Source organism: Hypanus sabinus, chromosome 8, assembly GCF_030144855.1.
Source record: "Hypanus sabinus isolate sHypSab1 chromosome 8, sHypSab1.hap1, whole genome shotgun sequence".
Lineage (NCBI taxonomy): Eukaryota > Metazoa > Chordata > Chondrichthyes > Myliobatiformes > Dasyatidae > Hypanus > Hypanus sabinus.
The window spans coordinates 170,403,127-170,430,231 of NC_082713.1; the positions used below are offsets into that span (position 1 = coordinate 170,403,127).

The 27,105-nt window shown below is 45.5% G+C and overlaps 1 protein-coding gene across 2 annotated transcripts in view; it reads left to right on the top strand.

Moving 5' to 3' along the window:
- Positions 1–23,261, top strand: part of tm7sf3 (transmembrane 7 superfamily member 3) — a 54,830-nt gene extending 31,569 nt beyond the window's left edge. For both annotated transcript variants that reach the window (XM_059978539.1, XM_059978540.1), the window contains exons 5-12: positions 276–429; positions 2,266–2,443; positions 3,791–3,877; positions 5,506–5,586; positions 8,116–8,268; positions 10,096–10,193; positions 14,307–14,469; positions 22,052–23,261. In XM_059978539.1, the coding sequence (XP_059834522.1) occupies positions 276–429; positions 2,266–2,443; positions 3,791–3,877; positions 5,506–5,586; positions 8,116–8,268; positions 10,096–10,193; positions 14,307–14,469; positions 22,052–22,314 (1,177 nt within the window). In that variant the 3' untranslated portion in view covers positions 22,315–23,261. The remainder of the gene's footprint in view (positions 1–275; positions 430–2,265; positions 2,444–3,790; positions 3,878–5,505; positions 5,587–8,115; positions 8,269–10,095; positions 10,194–14,306; positions 14,470–22,051) is intronic.
- The last annotated feature ends 3,844 nt before the right edge of the window (positions 23,262–27,105 follow it).

The window sequence follows — 27,105 nt, forward strand, 5'->3', positions numbered from 1 at the left end:
CCTCAACGTACCTCACTAAGTGCTCTTTGGGACGGAAGGGTTAAAAGGTCAGCACTACGCCATGGGCTGAAGGGTTTGTACTGTTCTATCATTGCAGCAGCAGTTCCTCTGGATGGTGGCAATGCCCTCACCAGAGGGATCAAACGCAGCGGCTCACCACCATGGCCACTCTTGTAATTAGGGACGAAGCTCAGTAAATGTTGGTTTGTCAGTGATGTCCGAGATTGTTCCAGACTCTGCTGGGATCGATAAACTGAGCATTAATTGTGTTACAGGGGAGCACCTCCGCCTGTGTGTGTGAGCACTGGGAGACTCCAATACGATGTCTATCAGTATTTCCTTCCAGAGGGTGACCTGTCGGAGGAGACCCTCTTCACCTCTCTCCAGAAGATGGCTGAAGTTCAGAAGGTGGAAGAAAATGGAGTCAAGGTCTGCTGTCTGTTCCTGCCCTTGAATGGATTTCACCCAATAATGGTTTGGTGTAGCAAACATCCAAGACTTCAGAATCGGGTTTAATATCACTGGCACATGTTGTGCAATCTGTTTTGTGACAACAGTACATTGCAATATATAAATTAAAAACTACATAAGTTACAATATATTAAATTAAATAGTGCCAAAAAAGGGGAAAAGTGCTGAGGTAGTGTTCATGGGTTCAACTCTGGTTTAGAAAACTAGATTATCTACACCTTTATATACAGGAGCAGACCATTCAGCCCTATTGCCCATGCTGGGCTCCTCATTTTACGCTAGAAAGGATATGGTGAGAAGCCAGGTGTATGGGGTTGAGTGGGATCCAGGATTGAATGATAGTGTGGACTTGATGGGCTGAATGGCCTAATTCTGTTCCTTTGTCTTATGCTTTCACCACCAACAAAACATGCCCACAATTCACTAACCCTAACCCGTACATCATCACAGGGAGGACACAAAACTCCTTACGGACAATGGCGGAATTGAACCCTGAAATCTGGTGCAGTAGATTTGTGCTGCCATTCTGATTTATTTTTTCTTCTTCTTTCTTCGCCCCCCCCCCCCCCACCACCACCAAGGTGCAATGTTGGGAGCTGCAGATCCAGCTATGTATGTAAATGGAACAATACCCAGCCTGGTGGGATCAGGGTGTTTACTGGTGGGTTATCTACATAGAACCACCCACAGTATATTGAAGACAAGCATTCTGAACCTTTTGCTTGTACCTATTGACTTTTCCACTGTTAGAGCTCAAACTACAGCACAGTACAGGCCCTTCAGCCCACGATGTTGAGCTGACCTTTAACCTACTCTAAGATCAATCTAGTTCTTCCCTCCCACATAACTCTCCATTTTTCTATCATCCATGTGCCTATCTAAGAGTCTCTTCAATGTTCCTGATGTATCTGCCTCCTCCACCACCCCTGGCAGGGTGTTCCATGCCCCACTACTCACTGTGTGAAAGCCTGATATCCTCCCTATGCTTTCTGCCAATCGCCTCAAAATAATGTCCCTTCGTATTGCCCATTTCTGCTCTGGGGGGAAAGTGTCTGTCCACTCCGTTTATACCTGTCATCATCTTGTACGCCTCTATCAAGTCACCTCTCGTCCTCCTTCACTCCAAAGAGAAAACCCTGAGCTTGCTCAAGCTATCCTCGTAAGACCTGCAAACTATTCAGTTAAAAGCAAATGTATTATCAGAGTATGTACTGTATATGTCACCGTGTAACCCTGGGATTCATTTTCCTGCAGGCCTTCACTGTAGAACAAAAAATAAAAGAGAATCTATGAAAAACTATACACACAGACTGACGAACAAGCAATGTGCAAAAGACAAACTGAGAAATACAAAACAAAAACCAAAATAATAAGTAGGACTGCGAACTTGTAGAGTGATAGACAGGAGAGTGGGGCGGACAGGGGTAAGAGATTACTTGAACATGCAGCGTGGAATAGGCCCTCTGGCCCAATGAGGCACTCCACTCGGCAACCCCACCTATTGAACCCAGGCTGATCACAGGACAGTTTCCGATTTACCAACTAACCTGTACGTCTTTGCACTGTGGGAAGGAAGAGGTGTGCCTTGATGGAATGGCAGAGCAGATGTTATGGGTCAAATGGCCTAATTCTGATCCTGTGTCTTGAGATCGAATGCTGTATTCTTAGAGTCAGTCCTTGAAAGTAAGTCAGTAGGTTGTGGAGTCATTTCATTATTGATGTGAGTGACGTTATCCTTGCTCGTTCAGGAGTCTGATGTTGATTTTGAAACACAATTTTTTCATTCTCTTTCAGTTGTTCAGCCTGGGTACACAAGACAAGACCGCATTCACCGTCTCCTCTATACGAGGCCAAGGGGTGATTTATAACGTTGTTGTTAAAGATCTGGAGTTGAATACGTCTGCAGCTTACACACTCGTTCACACGTATGGGTGTAACTTCACAGCCCAAATGGACAGCTGCCACACGCTGAGTATGTATTGCTTCTAAACTTTTGAATAGTTTGACTTTGGCAGCCTGTGGTTTCCTCCCTGTTCAGTATGTTAATATATTCAGCCCACATTTCTTTCCAAATCACAACCCCAGCATTGCTGGTGTAATGTGTAAGAAATGCAGCAAGTTTCTGCAAAGCCATGCACTGCCTGCCATCCTCCATATCCCGTCTTGTTCCAAATGCAGCTTCTCGGAGAAACCAAGAACTTGGTGCGTTTGCAGTCACATTGCCTCCCAGCTTCCTGTAGGCACGATACCTGCCTCCAACCCCGAATCCAAAGATCAGCGATCCACTTTATTGGTTACAAGTACATCAAATTGTGCAGTGAAATGTATTGTTTGCATAAAATCAGCGAGGATTCTACTGGGAGCAGCCCACAAGTATTCCCATGCTTCTGGTGACAACATCACCTGCCCACAGTTCACAAATCCTAACCTTTGGAATGTGGGGAATAGGGGGGTGGAACTGGAGGTCACCCTCAGGGCAGAAAATCAACACTTTGTATTCCTTCTGGGTAGCCCCCAACCTGGTGGCATGAATATTGTTTTCTCCTTCTGTTTTCACAAAAGAAAGTCCCCCCCCTTCCTCATTCCCCACATTGAGTTTTTACCCCTTTTCACCTGCCTATCACTCCCTCCGGTGCCCCCCTTCTCTTTCCTATGATTCACTCTCCTCTCCTGTCAGATTCCTTTCTCTCCCGCCCTTGACCTTTCTCACCTCCCAGCATCTTTCTGCTAGCTTCCTTCCCCTCCTGGGCATCTTTTCCCCCTTTCTCAGTCCTGGAATGTCGACTCGATTCCTTTCCACGGATCTGTCCGACCTGAGGAGTTCCTCCAGCGTTTTGTGTGTTTTATCCCTTATGTATTTCATTTATCGCCTTGTCTTGACCATTCAGCCCCTTGGGTGGCTGTACCCGAATCCCATCTGCTTGCCTTTTTGCTCAAGTGAGTTGACTGTCCACGATGATCTCTGAGGGAAGATCACGTCTGGGAAATCTGTACTTTTGCAGCCTCAGGCAGTATTTCCCCTTGTCCACCCACTTCAATTCAACTTCCCATTCCCATTCCGAAATGTCAGTCCGTGGCCTCCTCTCCTGCCAACTCCAGAGGGAATAGCAGTATGTCATCTGTCTGAATGGCCTCCAATCTGATGGCAATATTGATTTCTCCAACTTCTAATCTCCACCCCTCCCCCTTTATTTTCCCATTTCCCATTTTTGATCTCTTGTGTTTAGCCTCTGTCCAGATGCTGTTGGGAATTTGGAGCTGCTGCATTGGATGGGGAAAAACACTGCAAGTACTCATCCTGGAAGTCTTTCCTTTCTAGGAAGAAGATCAACGCAAGCCTTTTTCGTTGTAGTTGGACTTCTCGGATTGTTTGTTTGTTTCTTTGGGCATAGCTATCTGAAGACGGGTGAGTTCTTGTTTGTCCAGCCTCAAAGTACTGCTTAGTTCTAGATGTCAACAGCATTCTTCTGTTGAGATGACACCTAATGCCAGTCCTTGGTTTCTTTCACTTCATTACTAGGTGAGTGTTGATATGGAGGTTGTATTGTCCTAGGAAAAGTTTTGGGATATCAGATTAAGTTCGAGTACATTCTGGAGATTGAGTTTGAGGAGAAATTGGAGAATGATATTGAGTGTCATGTGGAAGAGAGCTGCACTCTGGGCATTTGCTCTGTTGAGCAGGTCTCTCTATATCAGGGTGGGGCGAGGCTTCAACCTTTAAAGCAAATTTATTATCAAAGTACTGCATGTATTAGAGGCCCTCTGTTGATCGGGTTGACCATGGATATTGCATCCCAGCTGCCTGCATGATAGGGAAGCCAGGGCAGTATGATATGAATGCCATCTGTTGCCCAAGCAGCTGGACAGCAGAGATTGATGTGCAGTTTGGCACCAGCTACATTGCAGGAGTACCAGTCAACATTGAGCCCATTGTAGGGAATTGATTCCAGCTCCAGATTTTTCCTTGGAGTTTATTCCCGAAGCATTCCCCATGAGTGGGTGTGGCTGCAGGGCAGTGGAGGGTTGAGATCAGAGTTTTCCTTCTCCCAGATGGGCTGCCAACCATGGCTGGTGAGCCCCATCTGCTCAAAGCAACTGGTTTTCAGGCACCTGTAATTCACCTTTATCCCTTCTCCTGTCAGTAGAAAAGGTTCCGTCAGGTTTAGTAACTAAGCCACATGTGAAGGCCAGGAGCTGGATTTGTTTGTCGGGCTATTTGAGATGAGTGTCATTAGGAGCATTTAATGGGTAGTGGGAGCTTGTCTCCATTACCACCCCCGGCTATAACAACCTTATGGAGCAACGTTTGTGTTGCCATATACCAACCTGAGATTCATTTTCTTTCAGGAATCTCAGGGTAGTGATGGTGACATATCTACTCGGTCCACAATGGAGACCCATATCAGAATGGGGTTTATCATTCACATGTCATGAAGTTTATCTGTTTGCTTTTTTGCAGCAGCAGCTGTACAGTGCAAAACATGAAATTTCTACAGTACTGTGCAAAAGTCTTGGGCTCCCTAGTGCACACATTCGCTCCCTCTATTTAGAAAATAGTCAATCCTTTTGTTTCTTCTGCAAACCGTACACTTCCTGACACTATATTCCATCTGCCCATTCTCCTGATCCATCTTGTGGCCAAGACTTTGTACAGTACAGTATGTGACAAAGACACAGCAGCACAGGCACACAACACCATCAAAACTTACTGCACTTTTCTAGAAAGAGCACAGTTAGACAAGTCTATTGGTCAGTGTTGTACTACTGAGGGATGATCAGAGTTGTGCCTGTTGGTTCAGGAACTGAATGGTTGAAGGGAAGTAATTGTTCTTGAATCTAGTGGTGTGAGACTTCAGACTTCTGTATTTCCAGTGGTGTGAAGATGGTATGGCCCAGGTAGTGGATAATGCTGTCACTATTAATTGGTGGGAAATGTTTTTTCATCAGTTTCTGTGATGTCTCAATGTTTTTGAACAAGTGTGTACTTCTGGATTTGCTTTAGTAAATTGCTATTCTGTTTTCTTTGCCTTGCAGAATTCTTCTTCATTGGATTTTTAATCCTGGGATTTCTATCCTTCATTTTTCTCATGCGGACATTTTCACTGGACTATGATGGTAAGTCATGAAAATCCAGATTGAATTGGGTGGAAAGGCAAAGGTTTCTCTGGCGCAGAGGAGGATGGGCGGTGATCTGACTGAAAGGTACAAGATGATGAGAGGTATAGATCGAATGGACAGCCAGAGATCTGTATCTCCCTCCGGGCAGGTATGGCTAGTATGAGGGGGACATCATTTTTAAGGTTATTGGAGGACTGTATTGGGAAGAATGTCAGAGGTAAGTTCTTTTCACAGTGGATGAGTGGAAACCACTGCTGGGATGGTGGAAGAGGGAGGTACATTAGGGACATTTAAGAGAATTAAATAGGCATGTAGCTGGCTGGTGGTGTAGTGGCATCTGCATCAGACTTCAAGGCAAGTGGTTTAGGTTTGAATCCGGACAACTCCTTGCGTGCTTTTCATCCATGCTGGATGAGCATCCAACTTGCAACTTGGGCTTTTTTTTAAAAAAAAGAGAGACAGACAATTGCTGAAGAAGCATCAAGGTTGCTGCCTGATGAGCCATAAGGCGAGGAGAGGAACAACTCAACTCAATAGACTGATAGAGAAATGGAGGCGCGAGTGTGAGGGTAGGGTTAGACTGATCTTGGAGTAGGTTAAAAGCTTGGCGCAACGTCGTGGGCTAAAGGGCCTGGACTGTGCACACAGTCATACGCGCGCACAGTCTGTGCGGTGAATGTGGTCTTCACCTGAGGTGAATGATGCTAGTTTAGTCAGTTTCAGCTCTTTGATCTTCACAGTGGTGTTTACCAGATAATAATTCTGAAGATGGTCAGGGTTTGGTGTTCTCGGTTTCAAGGCATTGCATTGGGTGTACATTTTGCCCTTTGTTAATCTTGGCAAACTCTAAGCTAAACCACGGCATGGAGGGGAGATGGGACTGATGGGAGCATTTGATCCATTGAGGCTGCTCCCACCCCCAATCCTCATTTCAAATACTCAGACCCCATTTCCAGCTTCCTTGTTCAGTCTGTGAGACTGATGAATACCCCGAGGTCTCGTCACCAGGACGGCGATCTGTTTACCGTTTACCTGTGCTGGGCACTACATACATTTTGAATTGTATTTTATGAACTTATTTATGGATAGATTTTGGTTCGTGTTCCATGTGTGATATGTTTTGTGGGTACACCATGGTGCAGAGGACATCCTCTCGTTTGGTTGTATGTAGTGTGTAGTCAGACGAAAATAAACTTGTTAATGAACCTTGTAAGCTGGTCACCATCTCAGTCTTTTTACTTCTGCTCCATAACCTTGACCATTTCCCTTGCCCTGTAGCATCCACAGGTTAAATAAGATTTCCTGTTTTCAATCCAAAGTAGACCATTCCAACACAGTATGAGCTATTTGGCCCATGATCAATCCAACCCTTTCCTCCCACATAGCTCTCCATTTTTCTATCATCCTTGTGCCTGTCTAAGAGTCTTTGAAATGTCCCCAATATATCTGCCTCTCTCACCACCCTCAGTAGCTCATTGTCCATAGACGCTATGCTTGTTTTCTAAAAACAAGTTGCTCCTCAAGTTCTTATTAAATCCTTCCCCTCACCTTAAATCCGTGGTCTCTAATTCTTTATTTCCCCCCACCCTTGGGAAAAGATGGAGACCCTCCTCACCTAATCATCGTTGATCCTGATAGCAACACACACAAAATGCTGGGGGAGCCCAGCAGGCCAGGCAGCATCTATGGACAAAAAAGAACATTGTTTCAGGCTGAGACCCTTTGGCAGGACTCGGTTCAAGACGTCGACTGTATTTCTTTTCCCCACGGATGCTGCCAGGCCTGCTGAGTTTCTCCAGCATTTTGTGTGTGTGTGTGTCGCTTGGATTTCCAGCATCTACAGATTCTCTCCTGTTTGTGAATTGATCCTAAAAGCGTGCCACATCGTGTTTGTGCTGACCTTTTAACCCATCAGCATTCATCACATTAAATCTAACCAAACAAAGCCTTGCTTGTCCCTGGAGTTTGGCGACGGTTGTCCATCATACCCATTGACAGCAGACCCGTGCAGGAGAGATTGTTAAAGTGGAGAAAGGGGCAGTTCCACTCTCTCGACATTGGAAGTCTGCGTCCGGTGGAACGGGTAGTCATCACAAACTGGGGTTGCAGTGGACAATGGTGATTGCTCTGTGCCTTTGCTCTCCACGTGGTGTTGTAGAGCCAGCTTCCTGGCCACTGGATCTCGGTCTGGGGCTGATTGCCTGTGCTAGGACAGGCATGTCCCGTCTTACCGGGGTATGAGGCCCGCTGGTAACTCTCACCTGTCAGTGTCGTACTGGGGTATGGCTGGTGTCGCATGCGAACAGCTGCTTGAAGCCACAGATGAGAGTTGAGTGTCCAGTGGGGCCCAAAGGTGAGTGAGCTGCCCCAGAATGGACACAACAAGCTCCTTCACCTGAGGTGCTACCCTCACCCCCCCCCCCCCCCCCCAATACCCCATGTACCATCGTGAGGTTTAAAACCGATCACAGGATATACATTCTTTCTGTTGGTGTGGCTCATGAATGTTCCTCTGGTTTCACGTAGTGGTGCTGAGTCTGACTGCCGTCCTGGGCCTTGTTGGGGGAGCACTGCTGGTACTTTGCTGGTGGTCGTTTGGATCTATTCATTTCGCCATGCTGCCCGTCGGCCTGGTTCTCGGCTTCCTCTTCACTGCAGTGGTCGTCTTCACACCAGTGGGTGAGTAACTGCAGGACACACACAAGCAAAGGCTGTCTGGGGAGTCTAGGGGCTGCAGGCACAGCTTCAGGATAGAACCATGTCCCTTTAGAACAGAGATTAGGAATTTCTTTTGGCAGAGGATGGTGAATCTGTGGAATTCATTGCTAAAGATGGCTGTGGAGCCAAGCTGTTGGGTATATGTAAAGCAGAGGTTGACATGTTCTTGATTAGTCAGGATGTCAAAGGTTATGGGGAGAAGGCAGGAGGATGGATTTGAGAGGGAAAATAAATCAACCATGATAGAGTGGCAGCGGATGTGATGGGCTGAATGGCTTGTTCAAAAATTCTGGAGGAACTCGGCAATCAGGCAGCATGTATGGGTGAGGGAGGGGTAGCTGACAGTGTGATCCTGAGGGGGGAGGGTAGAAGCTGACAGGTGAGTGGGGGAGGGGTTGAAGGTAACAGGTGAGATCAGGTGACAGGTGAGATCAGGTGAGCGGTGGGTAGGGGAGGAGTTGAAGGTGACAGGTGAGTGGGGGAGGGGTTGAAGGTGACAGGTGAGATCAGTTGACAGGTGGGTGGGGGAGGGGTAGAAGGTGACAGGTGAGATCAGGTGAGTGGTGGGTGGGGGAGGGGTTGAAGGTGACAGGTGAGGGGGGGAGGGGTTGAAGGTGACAGGTGAGATCAGGTGAGCGGTGGGTGGGGGAGGGGTTAAAGGTGACAGGTGAGTGGGGGAGGGGTTGAAGGTGACAGGTGAGATCAGGTGAGTGGTGGGTGGGGGAGGGGTTGAAGGTGACAGGTGAGATCAGGTGAGTGGTGGGTGGGGGAGGGGTTGAAGGTGACAGGTGATTTCAGGTGACAGGTGGGTGGGGGAGGGGTTGAAGGTAGGTGAGATCAGGTGACAGGTGAGATCAGGTGAGCGGTGGGTGGGGGAGGAGTTGAAGGTGACAGGTGAGTGGGGGAGGGGTTGAAGGTGACAGGTGAGTGGGGGAGGGGTTGAAGGTGACAGGTGAGATCAGTTGACAGGTGGGTGGGGGAGGGGTAGGTGACAGGTGAGATCAGGTGAGTGGTGGGTGGGGGAGGGGTTGAAGGTGACAGGTGAGTGGGGGAGGGGTTGAAGGTGACAGGTGAGATCAGGTGAGTGGTGGGTGGGGGAGGGGTTGAAGGTGACAGGTGAGATCTGGTGGGTGGGGGAGGGGTTGAAGGTGACAGGTGATTTCAGCTGACAGGTGGGTGGGGGAGGGGTTGAAGGTAACAGGTGAGTGGTGGGTGGGGGAGGGGTACAAGGTGACAGGTGACCAGAGGTGCATTAAGAAGTTTGGATGTGATAGATGGAAAAGTTAGAGCTGAAGGAGGAATCTGATTGGAGAGGAGAATGGACCTTGGGAGAAAGGGAAGGAGGAAGGACACCGGGGGAAAGTGAAGGGAAGGTGAGGAAAAGAGTCAGAGGTTGGGAAATGGAAACAGAAAAGGCCAGGAGGGAGGGAAACTACTAGAAGTTACAAAAGTAGATGTTTGTGCCGAGAGATCCTACATTTTGTGGCAGTTGGAGTGAAGGTGCTCAATCTGTCTGGGGCTCACCACGTACAGGAGACCACACCAGGAGCATGGATACGATAGACGAACTTGGCAGACTCCCAGATGAAGTGCCTCCTCACCTGGAGGGACTGTTTGGGGCCGTGTTTGGTGATGAGATAGGAGGCAATGTCCCAGTAAGGTTCATGGATAATAAAGTGTGAAGAAGTCCGATAAGATTTCCTATAATTACATTTAGTAAAATGTTGTCAAATTGAAGCACATAAATGAGTTAGATGTTGATGAATTTAACTTTTCTGTACATCTCAGGAAACATTGAAGTCTTCCAGGATGATTCTGTCTTCTGGATATTGTTGGCATGTTTGGCTATACTTGTACCTCTCGCATCCTTCAGTTGTCCTCGAGCTGTGAGTTCCTTCAGACATTTCAATCATTGTTTGATGAAATTAATATTAATGTAATGACAGCTGTTTTGGCACTGCTTTCTGCACCCATGCTAAGCTCATCAATTTTATCACCTAATTCCACCCTGCCCTTAAAATAACTTGGTCAATCTTGGACACCTCTCTACCCTTTTCTCAATCTCTCTGTCTTCATGTCTGGAGACAAACTCTAACAACATCTTCTGTAAGCTACCGATTCCCATGGTTATCTTGACTGTACCTCTTCACACCCTGTCTCCTTTCCTCAGTTCCTTTGTCTCTGTTGCATCTCTTCTCAGGAAGAGACTTTCCTTTCCAGGACATAAGCTGCCCTCCTTCAAAGAACAGGGTTCCCCTTCTCTGCACACATTGATGCTGCCCTCATCCACACTTCCATTTTCCAGACATCTGTGCTTACCCCATCTTCTAACTGCATTAACAGTGATAGAGTTCCTCTTGTCTTTCTACATCCAACACATCATTCTCTGCAACTTTCATTTTCAACAGGGCCCTACCACCGAACACATCTTTACCACCTCTTTCTCCCACCTGATCCCTGTGAATCCCTTGTCCATTTGCCCCTCCTCACTAGCCTCCCCTGGCACTTCTCCCTTAAAGCAGCCAAAATGCTACACCTCCTCCCTCACTTCCATTCTGGGCCCTGAACAGTCTTTCTAGGTGAAGCAATGCTTCTCCTGCGAGGGTCCTCGATTGTGTCCGGTGCTCTTGCTGTGTCCTCCTCTAAATTGGTGAGGCCCATCATAAATTGGAGGATTGCTTTCCACTCCCTCTTCCCAGCGGCCCAACATTTTAGCTCCCGTTCCAACATGTTGTGCCTAGATGGCGCCACCTTCAGGATGGAGGAGCAAAACTTTATTCCCTCTGGGGAGCCTCCAACCTGATGTCATGAATACCAATTTTTCCTTCCAGTAAACCTCTTCCCTCCCCTCTTCCATTCCCCACTCCTCTCTCTTAAACTTCTCCCCTGCCTATTACTTCCCCACGAGTCCCCCACCTCCTTTCCTGTCTCCCACAGTCCAATCTCCTCTCCTATCAGATCCTCTCCAGCCCGCAACTTTCCCAGCCACCTGGCTTCTTCTATCACCTAGCTATCTTCCTTCCCTTCCACCCCACCATCTTTATATTCAGGCATTTTCCCCCAGCCCTGAAGAAGAGTCCTGATCTGAACCTTGGCAGTTTATTCCTCTCCATAGATGCAGCCTATCCTGCTGAGTTCCTGCAGCATTTTGTGTGCGCTCTGGATTTCCAGTATCTGCAGAATCTCTTGTGACCCCTCACACAGATGTACTTTACTGATACCAGTTAAAGTCTTGTCTAAGAGACAAGATTCTGCAGATGCTGGAACTCCAGAGCCACACCTACAAAGTGCTAGAGGAACTGCAGGAAAGGCAGCATCTGTAAGCAAATCAACAGTGGATGCTTCAGGCAGAGACCCTTCCTCGGGACGGGAAAGGAAGAAGGAAGGTGTCGGAGTAAGCTGGTGGGTGTGGGAAGCTGAAAGGTGATGGGTTGGGGAAGGGGCGTGGAAAGTGAGAGATGGAAAAGGAAAAGTGCTGGAGAAGGAGGAATCGGAGAGGAGAGTGGACCATGAGAGAAAGGGAAGGAGAAGGGACACTGGGGGAAGTGAAGGTAGATGGGGAGAAGAGGTAAGAGGTCAAAAAGGGGAATGAGAGAAGGGAGAAAATAATGGAAGGAGAAACCTATGTTCATGCCTTCAGGTTGTGGAGCCACACAAACTGTAACTGGGAAATGCATCTTTAGTCACACAGCAAACCTCAGGAGACAGTGCAGGAGAATCTCACTCTCCTGACATGTTTTATACTTAAACACAAAGAAAACAATAAGTGATTAACCATAATTTTGATTGATATAATTGCATACTTAATGTTTAGCATTTGTTATATGTTGGGTAAATTTACAGAATAACATTATTACAATGGTAACACATCCCATCTAGAAGAACTGCTTTGAATACCCAGTTCACAAGGTGTATATTTTGAAAACCCAATAAGCCCTTTTTTTTCTAGTGTTAAAGGATTGCTTCATGAATATAAAACTAACCAAAAGGTTAAATGACAAACGGACCTGCCCTGAACTGAGCATTAAGTGGTCAGGATAGACCTTCAACGATGGGCTACCAGCAGGAACGTTCATCTGCTGTTTTCCCCCATGTGGTTTCAATGGGACAGAATTGGATGTCCCACACCCAGGAACTGCTTTCACTAGCCACAGCATGTCAGTTGGAACTTGAATTGCGTACATGATTTTACTTAAGATTGGTTATCATTTTAATTAATTGGTTATTATACTCCACATAACATCACAACTCCAGAATGATCCCTGTCCATGGGACTGATTCGTTCTACCTGCATTAGACCGCAGGATGTGGAGGCAGAATTAGGCCATTTAGCCTGTCATTTTGCTCCACCACTCATGGAAGAGGTATTTTCCCCCTCAATCTTGACTTCTTTGTAACCTTGGATGCTCTGACTAAACTTCGATTAAAGTAAATTCATTATGAAAGTACATTACATAAATGTCACCATATACAACCCTGAGATTAATTTTCTAGCAGATTTTACTCAACAAATTTAATAACCATAATAGAATCAATGAAAGACTGCACCAACAGGATGGACAGCCAGAGTAGAAGGATATCCCTTTAGAACAGAGACGAGGAATTTCTTTAGCCAGCAAATGGTGTTTCTATAGAATTCATTGCCACAGACAGTCCCTGTGCAAATACAAAGAGAAAAAAGATAATAAATAAGCAATAAATATTGAGAACATGAGATAGAGTCCTGAGGCATCTGTATCTTCCCGATGACTTGCCTTTTGCCTAATTCCCTTTTTGAACAGTGGCATGACATTCGCCATCTTCCAATCTGCTGGGACCTGCCCAGAGTCCAGAGAATTTTAGTAAATTTTCACCGAAGTCTCTACTGTAACTTCTGCCATTTCTTTCAGTATTCTGGGATGCATTCCATCAGGGCCAGGGGGCAAATTTTCTCAGCACTACCTTTTTAGCGATAGCTGTTGTATCGAGGCCCTCGCCTCCCACAGGTACTCTGCACTGGCTCCTTAACACCTTTCCCCTACCTGATTCACCCAGTTCCCTTCCTGTGTCCAGCACCTTGGGTGTAACTACCTCTCTATATGTCCAATATATCATCCCTTCAGCCTTCCGAATGATTTGGAGTTCATCTCGTTCCAGCTCCAACTCATTGATGTGGATTGTTAGAAGTTGCAGCTGGATGCACTTCTTGCAGTTGTAATCGGGGAAACTGGAGATCTCCCTGCCTTCCCACATCACATTCAAAAATCCTGCCTGGCATCTCTGTTATCTTAGCTGAGCAGAAGGGGAGGAAAAAAACTTAACCTAGAGCTTTTCTTTCCTTCTCTGATGGAAGCCTCTATTCACAGAAGCCTCAGAGCTAAACCTTCAAGATCACCACTCTGACTCTATCCACTCAGATGATGGCTGCCTTCCTTATTAGCTTTTGTGCCACAATGAGTGCATGTTCATGGTTTTCTGCTGCTGTAGCCCATCTACTTCAAGGTTCAACGTGTGCTCAGAGATGCTCTTCTGCGCATCAGTGCTGTTACACTTGGTTACTTGCCTTCCTGTCAGCTTCAACCAGTCTGGCCATTCTCCTCTGACCTCTTTCATTAACGAGGAAGTTTTGCCCATTGGAAAACCACTCAATGGATTTTTGTTTGTTTGTTTCTTACACCATTCTTTGTAAACTCCAGAGAATAGTGCATGGAAATCCCAGATCAGCAGTTTCTGTGGTCCTCAAACCACCCCATCTGGCACCAACAATCATTCCATTATTAAAGTCACTCAGATCACATTTTTTTCTCCATTCTGATGTTTGGCCTAAACAACAACTGAACCTCTTGACCATGTCTGCATGCTTTTATGCATTGGGTTGCTGCTATATGATTGGCTGATTAGATATTTGCATAATTGAGAATGTGTACCTAATAAAGTGGCCACTGAGTGTATAGCATACAATTTCTGTTTTTAAACTGAGCTTGTGTTTTCATGCTGACTGAACTGTGAATATCTTTCAGTTGAATATAACAGCCTGTGGATTGATTGGCTCCTACGCAGTGATCCTCGCAATCCATACCTTTGTGTTCACCAGCCTGGCCTACATCACATTCAATGTTCTCAAGCGCGCACTTGACGATGACTTCAAAGCTGCCTTCACGAATGTGCCCTTCCAGCTGAATGGTAAGGGTCAAGATTGTTTAATGTCATTTCCAGTATGCAAGTGTAAAGGAGAATGAAATAATTGTTACTCCGGATCTGATGCAGAACAAAAATAACACAAAGATAAAGAACATTAAAACAATAATAAAAACAATGTATTGTATAAATAAGATAGCTTATGTTACATTGATTGTATGTCCTTAAAGTGACACGAGGCACAGGAGTGTCCGTACATAAGCTGGATCTGACCGGTAAGGATAAAGCAGTGGTGATTGGGGGTGTGGAGGGTGGGTTAGCGGGTGGAGGTGTTGATCAGCCTTGATGCTCGGGGAAAGTCGCCACTTCTGAGTCTGGTGTTTCTGGTGTGGATCTACATAGCCTCCTCCCTGATGGGAGTGAAATCCAGTCCATGAGCAGGGTGGGTGGGATCCTTCCTTCGTGATTGGTAGCTTTCTGTACACGTCTTTGGCAGGTAGGCTGATGCCAGTGATGTGTTGGGGCACTTTGACTACCTGAGGTAGAGGCTTACTGTTCACCTTATTGTCCACCGGAACTGCACTTTCTCTGTAAATGTAATACTTTATTCTACACCTGATGTTGTTTTTCCTTCTTTTACATTGATGCACTATGATTTCATCTGTAAGGGTTAACTTTCGGGTTGAGTCAGTGGTAAGGAAGTCAAATGCAATGTCATCATTCATTTTGAGAAGACCCAAATATAAAAGCAAAGGAGTAATGCTGAGGCTTGGTCAGGCATCACGGAGTATTGTGAGCTGTTCTGACCCCTTAACCTAAAAGATATGCAGGCATTGGACAGGGTCCAGAGAAAGTTCATGAGAATGATTCCATGAATGAAAGGGTTAACATAAGGAGCACCTGATGGCTCTGGGCCTGTACACACTGGAGTTTAGAAGTTTGAGGTGGGGGAAGGGACCTATCGAATATTGAAAAACTTAGATAGATTGGATATGGAGAGGATGTTTCCAATAGTGGGTGAGTCTGGGACCAGAGGGCACAGCCTTGGAATAGAGGGACATCTGTTTGGGACGGAGATGAGGAGGGAATTCTTTAGTCACAGACAGTGGATCTGTGGAATTTATCGCCATGGACAGCTGTGGAGGTGAACTCATTGGGTGTATTTAAATTTACTGGATACATTTTTCTGTACTGTTATCTCTCTGCACACCGTCAGAAAAGGAGGTGCGCGATTAGCAGCTCTGAGCATCAGAGTTTGGAGTTCAGTCCTGGAATTCTCTGTAAGGAGTCTGTCTGTCTGTCCTCCCCGTGACAAGTGTGGATTTCTTCCCCCATTTCCTCCCACAGTCCAAAGACCGGTGAATTGGTCAGTGTAAATTGTTCCATGATTAGGTTAGATTTAGATCGGGGTTGATGGGCGGGCCTGAAAGGGCCAGAAGAGAGTATTCCACACTGTATCATTAAATAAATAAATGGTGGTTGATGGGTTCCTGATTAGTCAGGAGGAGAATGGGGTTGAGAGGGGAAATGTATCAGCCACGGTGGGATCTCAATGGGCTGAATGGCCTGATTCGGCTCGAGGTCGTGTGAGTAGGATGCAAGATGAGCTTTGCATTCTACCGTAACAGAATTTATCAAATCTGGGGTGCAAGAGGCAAGTGATGGAGTCTAGCATTATGAAGCAAACAAGGCAGTCCAGTGTCTTAGACTAATGCAGACTGAGATTTCATACTGTTTGGGTGGGCTGTCAGTTGCGAGTCACCCAAGACTAAAGCACACATTTGCGCTGCCTGTCCAATGTGGGTTATTGCCATCTTCTTGAAACATGCAACAGCCTTGTCTGATCCTTGGGTAAACATAAATTTGCCTTGCCAGATTCCCAAAGCAACATGCATAAAATGCTGGAGGAACTCAATAGGTCAGGCAGCATTAATGGAAATGAATAAACAGTCAATGTTTTGTGAAAAGACCCTTCACATCAGGACTGAAAAGGAAGGGGGGAAGACACCAGAATAAAAGGCTGGGGGGAGGGGAAGGAGGCTAGCCGGAAGATGATAGGTAAAGCCAGGTGGGTAGGAAAGGTGAAAGGCTGGAGAGGTAGGAATCTGACAGGAGAGTAGAGTGGACCATGGGAGAAGGGGAAGGAGGTGATGGGCAGGTGAGGAGAGGGAAAATGGCAGAGTGGGGAAGGATTTCTTTTCACCAGAAGGGGCCATTAGTTTTGAGGCTACCAAAGTGCTGCTCCTGCACCCTGAAAATGGCATCATGGCATAAGAGGAGGCTGTGGACCAACATGTTGAAATGGGAATGGGATTTAAAATGTCTGACCATCAGGAAGTTCTGCTTTTTGAGCGGAGGTGCTTGATGAAGCAGTCCCCTAATTTACGATGGGTCTCGCCGATGTAGAGGCCACATCAGGAGCAATGGATGTGTCCAACTGCAGCTTCTGGCAGACCGCATTGAGCGTCTGGAGCTGCGATTGGATTCGTACTGGAGCATCCGCGATGCTGAGAAAGTCGTGAATCGCACGTTCAGTCAGTTGGCCACACCGCAGGTAAAGGCTACACAGGCAGAAAGGGAAGGGGTGGCCACTAGACAGCGTAGCAGTAGCCAGGTAGTGCAGGAGTCCCCTGAGGTCATCTCCCTCCTAAACAGATATACTGTTTTGGATACTGTTGGGGGAGATGTCTCATCAGGGGAAGGCAGCAACAGCCGAGTTCATTGCACCATGGGTGACTCTGCAGCACAGGAGGGAAGGAAAAGGAGTGGGAGAGCTATAGTGATAGGGGATTCGATTGTAAGGGGAATAGATAGGCTTTTCTGCGGCCACAAACGAGACTCTGGGTGGGTATGTTGCCTCCCTGGTGCAAGGGTCAAGGATGTCACTGAGCGGCTGCTGGACATTCTGGAACGGGAGGGTGAACAGCCAGTGGTCGTGGTGCACATAGGTACCAACGATATAGGTAAAAAACGGGATGAGGTCCTACAAGGTGAATTTAGGGAGTTAGGAGATAAACTAAAAAGTAGGATCACAAAGGTAATAATCTCTGGATTACTACCAGTGCCACGTGCTAGTCAGAGTAGAAATAGGAGGATATTTCAGATGAATACGTGGCTTGAAAACTGGTGCAAGGGGGAGGGATTCAAATTTCTGGGGCATTGGAACCAGTTCTGGGGGAGGTGGGACCAGTATAAACAGGACGGTCTGCACCCGGGCTGGACTGGAACCAATGTCCTAGGGGGAGCGTTTGCTACTGCTGTTCAGGAGGCTTTAAACTAATGTGGCAGGGGGATGGGAACAAGTGCAGAGAGACAGAGGGGTGTAAAATGAGGGTAGAAGCAACAAGTAGTAAGGTGAAAAGTAAAAGTGGCAGGCAGTCAAATCCAGGGCAAAAAGCGAAAAGAGCCACTTTTCAACATAATTATATAAGGGCTAAGAGTGTTGTAAACACAAGCCTGAAGGCTTTGTGTGTCAATGCGAGGAGCATTCGTAACAAGGTGGATGAATTGAATGTGCAGATAGTTATTAATGAATATGATATAGTTGGGATCACAGAGACATGGCTCCAGGGTGACCAAGGATGGGAGCTCAACATCCAGGGATATTCAATATTCAGGAGGGATAGACAGGAAAGAAAAGGAGGTGGGCTAGCATTGCTGGTTAGAGAGGAGATTAACGCAATAGAAAGGAAGGACATTAGCCTGGAGAATGTGGAATCGATATGGGTAGAGCTGCATAACACTAAGGGGCAGAAAACGCTGGTGAGAGTTGTGTACAGGCCACCTAACAGCAGTAATGAGGTTGGGGATGGCATTAAACAGGAAATTAGAAATGCGTGCAATAGAGGAACAGTAGTTATAATGGGTGACTTCAATCTACATATAGATTAGGTGAACCAAATTGGTAAGGGTGCTGAGGAAGAGGATTTCTTGGAATGTATGCGGGATGGTTTTCTGAACCAATATGTCGAGGAACCAACTAGAGAGCAGGCCATTCTAGATTGGGTACTGAGCAATGAGGAAGGGTTAGTTAGCAATCTTGTCGTGCGAGGCCTCTTGGGTAAGAGTGACCATAATATGGTGGAATTCTTCATTAAGATGGGGAGTGACATAGTTAATTCGGAAACAAAGGTTCTGAACTTAAAGAAGGGTAACTTTGAAGGTATGAGACGTGAATTAGCTAAGATAGACTGGCAAATGATACTTAAAGGGTGAACGGTGGATATGCAATGACAAGCATTTAAAGATCGCATGGATGAACTACAACAATTGTTCATCCCAGTTTGGCAAAAGAATAAACCAGGGAAGGTAGTGCACCTGTGGCTGACAAGGGAAATTAGGGATAGTATCAAGTCCAAAGAAGAAACATAAAAATTAGCAAAAAAAAAGCAGCACACCTGAGGACTGGGAGAAATTCAGAGACCAGCAGAGGAGGACAAAGGGTTAATTAGGAAAGGGAAAAAAGATTATGAGAGAAAGCTGGCCGGTAACATAAAAACTGACTGTAAAAGCTTTTATAGATATGTGAAAAGAAAAAGATCGGTCAAGACAAATGTAGGTCCTTTACAGTCAGAAACAGGTGAATTGATCATAGGGAGCAAAGACATGGCAGACCAATTGAATAACTACTTTGGTTCTGTCTTCACTAAGGAGGACATAAATAATCTTCCGGAAATAGTAAGGGACCGAGGGTCTAGTGAGATGGAGGAACTGAGGGAAATACATGTTAGTAGGGAAGTGGTGTTAGGTAAATTGAAGGGATTAAAGGCAGATAAATCCCCAAGGCCAGATGGTCTGCATCCCAGAGTGCTTAAGGAAGTAGCCCAAGAAATAGTGGATGCATTAGTGATAATTTTTCAAAACTCCTTAGATTCTGGATTAGTTCCTGAGGATTGGAGGGTGGCTAATGTAACCCCACTTTTTTTTTAAAAAAAAAAGGAGGGAGAGAGAAACCGGGGAATTATAGACCAGTTAGTCTGACATCGGTGGTGGGGAAAATGCTAGAGTCGATAACAGCACATTTGGAAAGAGGTGAAATCATCGGACAAAGTCAGGATGGATTTGTGAAAGGAAAATCATGTCTGACGAATCTTATAGAATTTTTTTGAAGATGTAACTAGTAGAGTGAATGGGGAGAGCCGGTGGATGTGGTATATTTAGATTTTCAAAAGGCTTTTCCCAAGGTCCCACACAGGAGATTAGTGTGCAAACTTAAAGCACATGGTATTGGGGGTATGGTATTGATGTGGATAGAGAATTGGTTGGCAGACAGGAAGCAAAGAGTGGGAGTAAACGAGACCTTTTCAGAATGGCAGACAGTGACTAGTGGGGTACCGCAAAGCTCAGTGCTGGGACCCCAGTTGTTTACGATATATATTAATGATTTAGACGAGGGAATTAAATGCAGCATTTCCAAGTTTGCGGATGACACGAAGTTGCGCAGCAGTGTTAGCTGTGAGGAGGATGCTAAAAGGATGTAGGGTGACTTGGATAGATTAGGTGAGTGGGCAAATTCATGGCAGATGCAATTTAATGTGGATAAATGTGAGATTATCCACTTTGGTTTCAAGAACAGGAAAACAGATTATTGTCTGAACGGTGGCCGATTAGGAAAAAGGGAGATGCAACGAGACCTGGGTGTCATTGTACACCAGTCGTTGAAGGTGGGCAGGCAGGTACAGCAGGCAGTGAAAAAGGCAAATGGTATGTTGGCATTCATAGCAAAAGGATTTGAGTACAGGAGCAGGGAAGTTCTACTGCAGTTGTACAAAGCCTTGGTGAGACCGCACCTAGAATATTGTGTGCAGTTTTGGTCCCCTAATCTGAGGAAAGACATTCGTGCCATAGAGGGAGTACAAAGAAGGTTCACCAGATTGATTCCTGGGATGGCAGGAAAGACTGGATCGACTAGGCTTATACTCACTGGAATTTAGAAGATTGAGGGGGGATCTTATTGAAACGTATAAAATTCTAAAGGGATTGGACAGGCTAGATGCAGGAAGATTGTTTCTGATGTTGGGGAAGTCCAGAACGAGGGGTCACAGTTTAAGGATAAATGGGAAGCCTTTTAGGACCGAGATGGGGAAAACCTTCTTCACACAGAGAGTGGTGAATCTGTGGAATTCTCTGCCACAGGAAACAGTTGAGGCCGGTTCATTGGCTATATTTAAGAGGAAGTTAGATATGGCCCTTGTGGCTAAAGGGATCAGGGGTATGGAGAGAAAGCAGGTACAGGGTTCTGAGTTGGATGATCAGCCATGATCATACTGAATGGCAGTGCAGGCTCGAAGGTCCGAATGGCCAACTCCTGCACCTATTTTCTATGTTTCTATGGATACAATAGATGACCCAGCAGACTTGTAGGTGAAGTGTTGATTCCCAGCTTGGCAGAAAACAAATCTAATTTGGACTGTGTTGTGGGCAATCTTTAGCAGACACTGAATGCTGAAGTAGCTAGAAATACTTGGTAACATGGCATCCTGGAGGAACTTGGCAAGTCGGGCAGCGTCTGTGGAGGGAAATGAAGAGGAAACGTTTTGGGACCCTTTCCTTTCCAGTGCTTGTGAAGGGTGTCTGCCTGAACAGTTGTCTGTCCTTTTGCCTTCATGGATGCTTCCTGACCTGAGTTCTTCCAACATTTCCTGTTGAATGTTGAACCAGATTTTCAGCATCTGTAGAATCTTTTGTCCGTCCTGTTTCCCCCCCCCCCCCCCCCCACCACCAGATAGTTGGGAGATGTCTTTGAAAGTCTGGAAATCTTTAGTGGATTTGTTTGCTACATCCTACCAGTTGGAGTACTGTGCAGTGACCCTTCAAACTGCACGTGAGCTCCATTTCAAGTTGTGGAAATACTTCCCTGTGCTGTAGGAAGTGCCGAATGATCCTAGGGCAGTGTTCAGGACAGACTGAGTCCCACTGGTGAAGAGGACTTTAACCAGAGTTTGCTGCAGTATCCTTCAAGGTGAAGGAGAGAACTCCGCTGAGTGTTGGTGAACGTTTGAAGGCCGGAGTCTGGGTGGGGGAATGGTGTCACTGGGGTCCTGAATACACTTTGGAATCTAATCAGAGATCTGGGGAGAAAGAGGACAGTATTAAGCTTGGTCTGGGTTGGATAGTCCCTCTGAGTTTTCTGTGGATGAATTAAGCGATCTTAATTGAAACACTAGGATTTTTAAGCAAATTACATTAAATTGTGATGGAGCAAAAATTGTGTGTTCAGGCTGACTGGCATTAGATGTACAAGCCCATGATGTTGTACTGACTTTTTAACCTACTCGGACATTGATCTAACCTTTCCCTCTTACGTAGTCATCTTTTTTTTAATATGTCATCCATGTGCCTATATCAGTTTAACTGTTCCTAATGTATCTACCTCTACCATTAACCCTGGCAGGGCATTCCACACACCCACTGCTGTGTGTGGAGGGGTGGGGATACCTACTTCTGACATTCCTCCTCTTCTCCCCCCCCCCCATACTTTCTTCCATCGCCTTAAAATTGTGCCTCATATCAACCATTTCTGCCCTAGCGGGTGGGAAATGTTGACATACAATATAGGTACTTTGAAAATTTACTTTGAACAGTTGGCCTTGCTCTCAGATGAAATTGTGTTTGCTTCTTCACTCAGATTACATCTTGCTGTCAGTGTGGGTGGTCTTGTTGGTGAGTGGAATGGTCTTCCAGTTCGTACGTGAGAAAGACCAGCCAGTTTTCCCGCCACATCCATATCAAACCTGGAAGCGCAAACAGGAACGCCGTAAAACTAATGTCTTGGACCCCAGTCATCACATCCCTCCGCTGAAAGATCGGCTAAGGAATAAACTGATTGCTTTCAAGCAGATCTTTGTCAAGCCACCACCCAGAGGTGAACAAACCCCTCTGCTCCTGTAGGCCACAGGCAAGCAACACCCAGCGAAGGAGTATCTGCACTATGAGACCTACCAGCTCACGTGTAACTGGGTGACAGGTGGACCTTTTTGAATTGGTTTCATCAAGGAAGCTTCTGAACGTTTACAATGAGCTAATTTTCTTTGAAATATCCTGGCTCGTGGGGTGAGACTTGCACCTGTCCTAAAGATTTTGAACTTTAGTGATTTCTCAGAGCCAGAGCGTTAAGTGCTGCAAGTCAAGGGGTTTGAATCTGACAGCTCCAGTGCACACTGTCATATTGTTACAAAGGATACGCTGAGAACATGAAACTTCCTCTCTCCTCCCTAAGGAATGAAGGTTGAATATTGTAAGGAGCAATAATGTATATTAGGAATGTGTAGAGTGTAATGGAGATTAATATCTCATTGTATTTCTAAAACGATATTTCTGACCTTGGTACTACATTAACCAGAAGTAACTTTTATAATTTTTGATCCTTGGTATTTAATGTTGCTTTAAGGATTAGATGTATAAAGTTCTATTAACTTTTTTTGGTTAAGATATTGACACTGCTCTATGGCGCAGGATTCTTGAGTGAAAGTTGCTATAGACATTAGTAAGACATTTGTAGTCTTTTTCCATCCAATTCAGCTAAAGTCCGGCAAGTTTACCGCAGCCCATGACTGGGTTGTGGTTTGGAGGGGAAGGAATACAAATGTACATTGTCTTATTAAGACGGGGTTTCCCGTGGTAAAATTGACCAAGTGTCTGGGAGTGATAATACGATGTTCTCTACACCACCTCCATTGGACCACATGAGCAGATAGCTGTGCATTCTATCATGGCAATGGAGGGTAACCAAGTGAATGTTACAATCCAGTCTAGAAAGTCATGAACACATGAATTACTATTTTGTATAAATTTTCTACTATATTAATCATATTAAAATTGTAATGTTGGATCTCTGAGGAATGTTCTGGTGTGATTTGTAACCTATGGTACCTGGTGAAGAAAATAGTAACTTATTTATAGAGCTCTTCATTGCAGGCAATGCAGTTCAAAGTCCTTTACAATGTGATAAAGTCCAGACATAAAAACAAAAGACAAAAAGATGTAAGTTAAAACCACCATTACATAAATAGTTTTTAAGCACCTGTTTAAAAGTGTCAACTGAGTCTTAGATTTAGGTATTGAGTTCCACAGTTTAGAAGTGTAATTCAAAAAAAACTGACCTGCCAATTTTAGACAATAGGTGCAGAAGTAGACCATTCGGCCCTTCGAGCTTGCACCGCCATTTTGAGGTGATGGCTGATCAACTACTATCAATACCCGGTTCCTGCCTTGTCCCCATATCCCTTGATTCCCCTATCCATAAGATACCTATCTAGCTCCTTCTTGAAAGCATCCAGAGAATTGGCCTCCACTACCTTCCGAGGCAGTGCATTCCAGACCCCCACAACTCTCTGGGAGAAGAAGTTTTTCCTTAACTCTGTCCTAAATGACCTACCCCTTATTCTCAAACCATGCCCTCTGGTACTGGACTCTCCCAGCATCTGGAACATATTTCCTGCCTCTATCTTGTCCAATCCTTTAATAATCTTATATGTTTCAATCAGATCCCCTCTCAATCTCCCTAATTCCAGCATGTACAAGCCCAGTCTCTCTAACCTCTCTGCGTAAGACAGTCCAGACATCCCAGGAATTAACCTCGTGAATCTACGCTGCACTTCCTCTACAGCCAGGATGTCCTTCCTTAACCCTGGAGACCAAAACTGTTCTTTTGAGGGAGATTGTTAAATGTTTAAGAGGCTGGCAGAAGACCTGAGAGCTCGAGCAGGATTATAAAACGAAAGTGATACTGTGATGCACTCCGGTCTCAGTCCACTGCAGCTTTAAAAACAAGCACAACTTTAATGAGGTGTGGCTGCCATTGTGAACCTCCATCGCAGTGTGGTGGTGAGAAGCACGTATCCGGAGGAAAGTCAGTCCTTGTTCACCCACTCAATCAACAGCTATATGAACTTGGATAGAGTATCAGTTTTGAATAAGATGTCATACTACAAGCTGCATCTTCATGTCTGAGATGGGTGAGAGGCTTGGCAATTAATACAAGAACCCTTCACTAGCTCAGCAACTCTGTATCCACAATACTCTAAACAACAGTCTGAACACTTGTATTGTTGATGATTCTAGTACTGTATATTTATCATGTTCATCAAAACTGGCAGTGAAATGCATGAAGGTCGTTTGCATTAACCACCAACATATCCTGAGTAATGCTGGTTGTGTCTCTACCCCTCCCTTTTCTCTCAGATGGTCCTCTAACCCTAAGACGTTCTGTTTTCTCTGGCCTCCGGCATCCAGCAAGCTTGGAAATGGATGTTTTTGTGATTTTAATTTACAGTATTTATTATACAGTAAATTCTTCAGTCACCTTGTGCTACAGAAGCTCCAGAGACCTCATCACCGGAAGAGGAAGGATCTTTGCCTAGAAGATGAACTACAACTGGAAACAATGTGAAAGACTGGCCCAGGATAGGGCTGTGGTGAAGTACTGCCAGTGGCCTATGCCCCAGGCATCGGTGTAAGTAAGTTGTTTCACCTTAAATGTGATTACACCTGACTGGCTGCTCCAACCCAGCATGAAGAACCTGAACATGAAATTTTTGGAGAGGATTTCAAGATTTGGATCAGTGACTGTGAATGACCAGCAGTATTGAAATTTGGACTGTACACAAGTTGAAGGAGAGCCTGTGGGTATCGTTCCCTGAATGTGCTGCTGTTGTTACCCTCTAAAGTTACTGGAGCAACTTGGATGAGACATTAGTTTGAGTACCTTCACTGTCTGAGGAAAGTGGGGAAGAATCTCAGTAAAATCAACTGAATATTGATAGTGGACCTGAAGAAACTGGAGAGTCTAGGACCAGAGGACAGAGGATCAGAATAAAAGGATATTCTTTTAGAACAGAGATGAGGAGGAATTTCTTTAGCCAGAGGTGGTGAATCTGTGGAATTCATTGCCACAGGCAGTTGTGGAGCCAAAGTCATTGGGAACGTTTAAAGTGGAGATTGATAGGTTCCAGGGCTTTTCACTTTGATGTGATGGAGAATTAGAGGTGATTAAGATGGAGAAGAATAGGTGGAACAGAGAGCCAGTGTCTTTTTCCCAGCACAGCAATGGCAAATGCCAGGGGATATCCACTTAAGCCGAGGAGAGGAAGGTTTGAGATGTCAGTAGGTGTTTTTGTGGAGGATGCCAAGAGAGGTGGTAAATGTTGATATAATAGGGTCATTAAAAGATTCTTAAAGGATCGCATGAAGCATTAAATACTTTTTTTTCCGGTCAGCATGGTAGTGTAGTGGTTAGTACAATGTTTTCCAGCATCATTGTCCCTGGTTTGATTCCCACTGCTCTCTGTAAGGAGTTTGTTTATTCTCTCCCTGACCCTGTCCATTTTCCTCCCACAGTCTGAGGTTCAGGTCAGGGTTTGTCATGTCGGTGCCAAACATGATAAAACATGTGGGCTACCTCCAGCACATCCTCAGCGTGTTGGGAGCTTACGCATTTAACTGTTTTGATGTATATATGACCAAGATAATCCAATCTGAATGCAAGAGAAAATGGGGTGGTTTTGGCTGTGTGGGAGTAAAGGGTTAGATTGATCATGGAGTACATTTATGTTGGTTAGTACATTTTGAGCTCTCAATGAGACCCCCCACCCCCTCACCCAGTGAGTACAAGCCCATAGACAGCAGTTTGTGACAGGATGAGTTAACTTGTCCAGCATTATTCTTGGTTCTTTAAACCTGGTGTGCATCTGTTGCTCATGAAGGTTCTGATCAAAAACAAAAGGCAGGGCTTGGCATGATACTGAGCCCGCCAACCTCTGACACGCTGCCTTCTCCCTTTTCCACTTGGACAAAAGATACAAAAGCCAGAAAGCATGAACCTCCAGGCTCAGGAGGAACTTTGATTCCATTGTTACCCAGTATGATGTAGATTTTGGTCAAGAGTCGCTCATTATGAACTTGCACCTTATACTCTACCTGCACTGTACTTTCACCGACACTTTAGTCTGCATTGTTTTACCTTGTTCTATCTCATTGCACCATTTAACGGTTTGACCTGTATGAACAGTATGTAAGACACGTTTTTCCACTGTATCTTGGTACACGTGGCAATAATTCACCAATTCCAATATTGGTCTTTTTGCACGGACTGGATAAAGGTTATGGTCATGTCCTCCTACAGATGCACAACGAAGCTTGATACTGAAACTACTGCCGCAGACAGGAAAGCTCCACAATGGGTTGACAAACGTGCCCATTGCATCACTGGCACCAGCCTACTATCAAGGGCAGATGTGCTGGAAAATGGACTGTTTGTCCCAATCCCATCTGGGAAGAGGCTACGTAGCATCAACACCCATGAGTGAGTATACCTGCAAGGCAATAGAGGATTGAGGTCAATTTTCCTTCTTTAACTCTAAACTGACTTAAATATCACAGGGTGTACAGACTGCATTTGGGGCAGTCACCAGCAGAGGACAGACTTCTGCCTCTGAGAGCCAGACAAGACCACTGAGCAGTACTGGCTCTTATTGCAGTGCTATGCAAACTCCTTGTGATGCAAGGAGAGGAAGTGCATGAAGTGTCTGAAAATACTCCTTGCCATATCTCAGTAGTGAACTGTTGATGTTGCAGACTGCTGGTAAAGTCTGGTCCTCAACTCCCCTTGACGGGGTAGTGGGGGAGAGAGGAAGAAAAGGCCTAATTCTGCTCCATGTCTGATGAAGTATCTACATCACTCCA